At 45.7% G+C, this 4,090-nt stretch overlaps 1 protein-coding gene across 4 annotated transcripts in view; it reads right to left on the reverse strand.

Moving 5' to 3' along the window:
- Window positions 1-4,090, reverse strand: part of RAPGEF4 (Rap guanine nucleotide exchange factor 4) — a 285,020-nt gene that overhangs the window by 92,474 nt on the left and 188,456 nt on the right. For 3 of the 4 annotated variants that reach the window (XM_019554377.1, XM_019554380.1, XM_019554379.1), the window contains one exon: window positions 910-963. The exons of the other annotated variant lie outside the window; for it this stretch is intronic. In XM_019554377.1, coding sequence (XP_019409922.1) covers window positions 910-963 — 54 coding nt within the window. The remainder of the gene's footprint in view (window positions 1-909; window positions 964-4,090) is intronic. 4 annotated transcript variants of the gene reach the window in all.

A 4,090-nucleotide genomic window follows, 5' to 3' on the forward strand; every position in this document is an offset into this window, starting at 1 on the left:
TGTTCCAAGCCCCAGCTCCATTATCACAGAGTGGGGGCTGGGAACAATCATCTCCCAGCCCCTGCTCTGTGATTGGGAACAAGCTACCAGTGAGAGTTCCCCACGCAGCCTGGAGCTGACTGGGACCTGCCCTGACTGGAACAGTTCCTGGCGAGCTCTGAGCTGCATGGGGAAATCTGAATGAGCAGCTTGGAGGTGGCTCCAGGCTATCCATTTTGGGTAGTCCCCAGCCAGCTCTGGGCTGCACGTGCAGACTTCCCTGCATGGCCTGGGAACTGTCCCTATCAGGGGCAGGTCCCAGCCCCACGCCTGATTGGGCAATCAAGTCATGGGGCTTGGAAAGAGCTGCAGGGAAGGGGCAGGTCTCAGGCCCCTGCCTAGATTTGCTCATGGGGCAGCTAGCAGCAAGCCCCCAGCTGGGGAGCTGGGGCCAGGATCTCCCTGCTGACAGGTCGGGGGGACACTGTCCTCGCCCAGGCTCCAGTGGTAGAGCCTGCCTTGACAGCAGGCAGCTCCCAGGGGCAAGGAGCAATTTCCCAGCCCCTACAAGGAGACAGCTGTCTCCTGGCTCCCTGCTCCCTGCCAGGCACTGGGCTAGCACCCAGGGGGAGCCTAGAACTCCCCTTGGTTCCTGCAGGAAGCTGGTCCAGGGTTGGAGGGGGTGATAGCAGACAGCTGCCTGTAACAGATCTGCTTCTGCATCTCCACACTTGTAGACGCCTGCCTGGGGTGGGTAAATTACTCTACAGTATATCCACCCCACAGTATTTGCACATGTAGAAATGCCCATTAAAGATCTAAACCAAAGCATAAATACTGTATGAGATAGTGTCCATACTGGAAAACAACTAATAAATTGTTTCAGTTTATACAGTGGCCAAACTCTACAACATATCTATGTCCCATTACCTGTGTAATGGTTTTACGAGGACGAAGAGGGATGTGAGGTTCAATGAGAGGTGTCTGAAAAATAAAATGTAAATGAAATGTATTTTAAAAGATGCATTAAAATAAATTAAACATAATTTTGATTTTAAAAAAAGGAATGTATATGCTTAAACAAAAAAATTGAATAAATTAAAGAATTATACAAGACCGAATTATGCCCTTGGATAGGCAACCACATATAGCATCCCAACACTTGGTATTTAGTTCTTAGAATAAAATGAAATATGAAGATGTGTAAACCATTACTGGGCATTTAAGGTTTTAAAAATGGTAATAAAGAACTCAATATTCAACATCACAGTAGACTTACTAAAAGCTTAACAGATAAACTAGGCACCAATCCAAACTACTATAATGAATCTAGGCCTGCATTTGGTGTTCCCCAGAAGGTGCAAGACTACTCCATGCTGCTACCTCTACATCTCAGCCCTCAGCCCACAGCCCTGGCTGTGTAGAAACAAATAAAGCCACATTCCGATTCCAAAATTCTGAATTTTCAATCAGTCCATTTCTCTGATTAACTCCTGTAAGATGGAATGAGAAGTGGAAATAGCAAAAATGATACATCCTCCGTGTAGAAGGACATTCAGAGAACAGATTGCTCAACAAGCACACCTTTTTCAACTTTCCACAAGGGTTTTCAGCTTCCCAGGCACGCAAAGGGAGCTCACACCAATAAATAGTTTCTTCTGGTAAGAATTTAAGTAAAGGTTCAGAGATGCAAAAGGAAAAGAAGAAAGAAAAAAGCAAGACAGAAGTAGCTCTGGAAAAAAGAGGAGAAGTAAGTATTAGGAAAAACAGAGAAGGGAAGGAGAAAAATAAGAGAAAGGCCTGAAAAGAATTGCCAAGAAGGGAGAAAGATAGATAAGAATGAAAAATGAAACACTGCAGAAAAAAAGGAGAAAGCCACCTGGTCAAGAAAATGTGAAAGAGGAGAGATTAAAAAAAGAGAAAGAGACCAGCAGTCTCCTCAAAGTGATAGAAAAAATTGTTTTGCAAGGATAGATAGTTACATGGCACAAGCAAACTAACACTTGCTTAAATTGTCTGAAGTCATATTGGAAATCTGCTTGGCCAACATTCTGTATAAGTTTGAGGGCTGGATTTTACTCCTAGACCACAGCACACAGGAAGAGTAGCTCAGTGCCATTCCAGGGTCACATCCTGCTTCCCCTTTGCTCCACAAAGGGTGATAATTTGATATTGATTTATACTGTCACCAAATTAGTAATCTTCCTGTGCCAGCTCAGCTCCACTGGGGAGAAAACTGGGGACAGAGTGGATATATCTATACAGCACCATGCAATACAATGAAGAGATCCAAATTAGCTCTGAATAGGGTAATTTGACATCAACATGACTGCATTAGCCCTAAATTGATATATGATAAAGACAATTATTTGCCTGGTAGAAGCACTGCCCTAGCTTACTTCAGTACTACTCACACTAGCCCATTCGGATATCATTGCACAGCACCATATCACATGATGTAGACATTCTCTATCTGTTTTGCTTGTGTGTTGCATTTGTTAAGTCCCAACAAGCAGGAATCTTGTCACCTACGTAGGAGGTTAAGTCATGTTAGCGATTGGGGAGTAGTAGGAGCTGGAGGACCACTGGAGGAGAAAGCAAGTCTGCCATGGTCTAGAAAATATGACTGGAAGCTAACAGAAATGAGATGATCTTGCCATGCAGGCCCACGTAGTATGTGAAAGATATTGGAAGTTCACTTTCATTACGGTTAGATCTTATAACACGCCGCTGCCGAAGCATATTAAAAAATTAAACTGAGCTTGCATATTTTTTTCTTAATAAAAACAAAAATATTTGCTACATCAAGTTATAAAGCTTCCCTAATATATATAAAATCAAAGATATTTGCTATAGCCTCATTTCTGTTTAATCTGATTAAGCTTCATGGAAATTTTTCAAATTAAAATTTAGAGTAAATTCTTTCTTAGTTGTTTCATACCTCAACAGCATTTCTTTCACCCCGTCACACCCAGGCCTTAGACGCATGTTATTTCTGCAGCACTACAAAGTGCCTCAGTGCTATGTGCACAATCCACTGGCTGAAGCAAAACAAAGTCACCCTAAAGGGACCATCTCTAGCAAGGGGTGATAGCTGCTTTTTGGCTCCTATCCCTCTATGGCAGAGAAGGGAAATAACACAGACACTGTAGCTGGCCATGGCAGCTGTGACTGAGCCCCTTTGCCAATCAGCAAATCAACCACTACTGGAGCCAAGAGGAAGCCAGGGAGTCACTGGCTGGCTCCAGCCCCTGGTGGAATTGATAGGGGCAGAGGGCCCTTTAATAAAAAGGCAGTGTGTCCCAGGTGCAGTCAGCACAGTGCAGCCTGTTTGACAGGCCTGGGGCAGAACTAGTGCCCCAGGGCCTGAGGGAAGGAGGCAGTCTGGCCCTACATGCTGCGGAAGGTGGAGCTTTGGGGAGGAGCAGGGCTGGGCTGACCAAGAAGGAAGGGCTCCAGACTGTCCGGGAACTGAAAGGAAACCCCTGCACCACCAGGCAGCAGCAGATAAGTGTTCTGAGCCTGTGCTGCACACTGCCATGGGGTGATGTTGACGCAAGTTTGGGGGACCTTTTGTTTGAGAGCAGATGCTTATATTTTGTCATTTGCATTTAAAAACTGGAGGATCAGATTGTGGCTGTAGGGGTGGAGGAGGTCACTGAGAAGGGTGCCAAGGGCACCCCAGTTTCAACAGCTGAGGAGTGCTGTTGGCACAAGGACTCTGGTATCAAACAGCAAAGACTGGGGCCCAAAGCAAGCCTGCAGAGGGCAAGTCCAGGGGCTGAGAGCCTAGGGTCCTAGTACAATGGACCGCAGGGAAAGGGACCAAGCTAGAGTAAAGTGGGCCAAGGTCAGGGGGCTTCAGCCCAGAAAAGAGCATAAAGCCCAAAGGAACCCCTCCTCCCCAGGGGCTGCTTCCCTGTCCATTCATAATGTTAGAAATGGAATATTGTTAGAAATGCGCAGCTTGCATCTTGGACCTGATAAGAAAGAAATACTGCCCAAGGCTCCTTTCTCCCCCTCACCCGCCTTAGCCTTTTTCATGCTGATACAGAAGCTGGAATTCAATTGACTGTGGCCTTGGGGTATGAACTTTTGGCGAACTGTTGTA

This window comes from Crocodylus porosus, unplaced genomic scaffold (genome assembly GCF_001723895.1).
Source record: "Crocodylus porosus isolate Cpor-Errol unplaced genomic scaffold, CroPor_comp1, whole genome shotgun sequence".
In the NCBI taxonomy this organism is placed as follows: Eukaryota; Metazoa; Chordata; order Crocodylia; family Crocodylidae; genus Crocodylus; species Crocodylus porosus.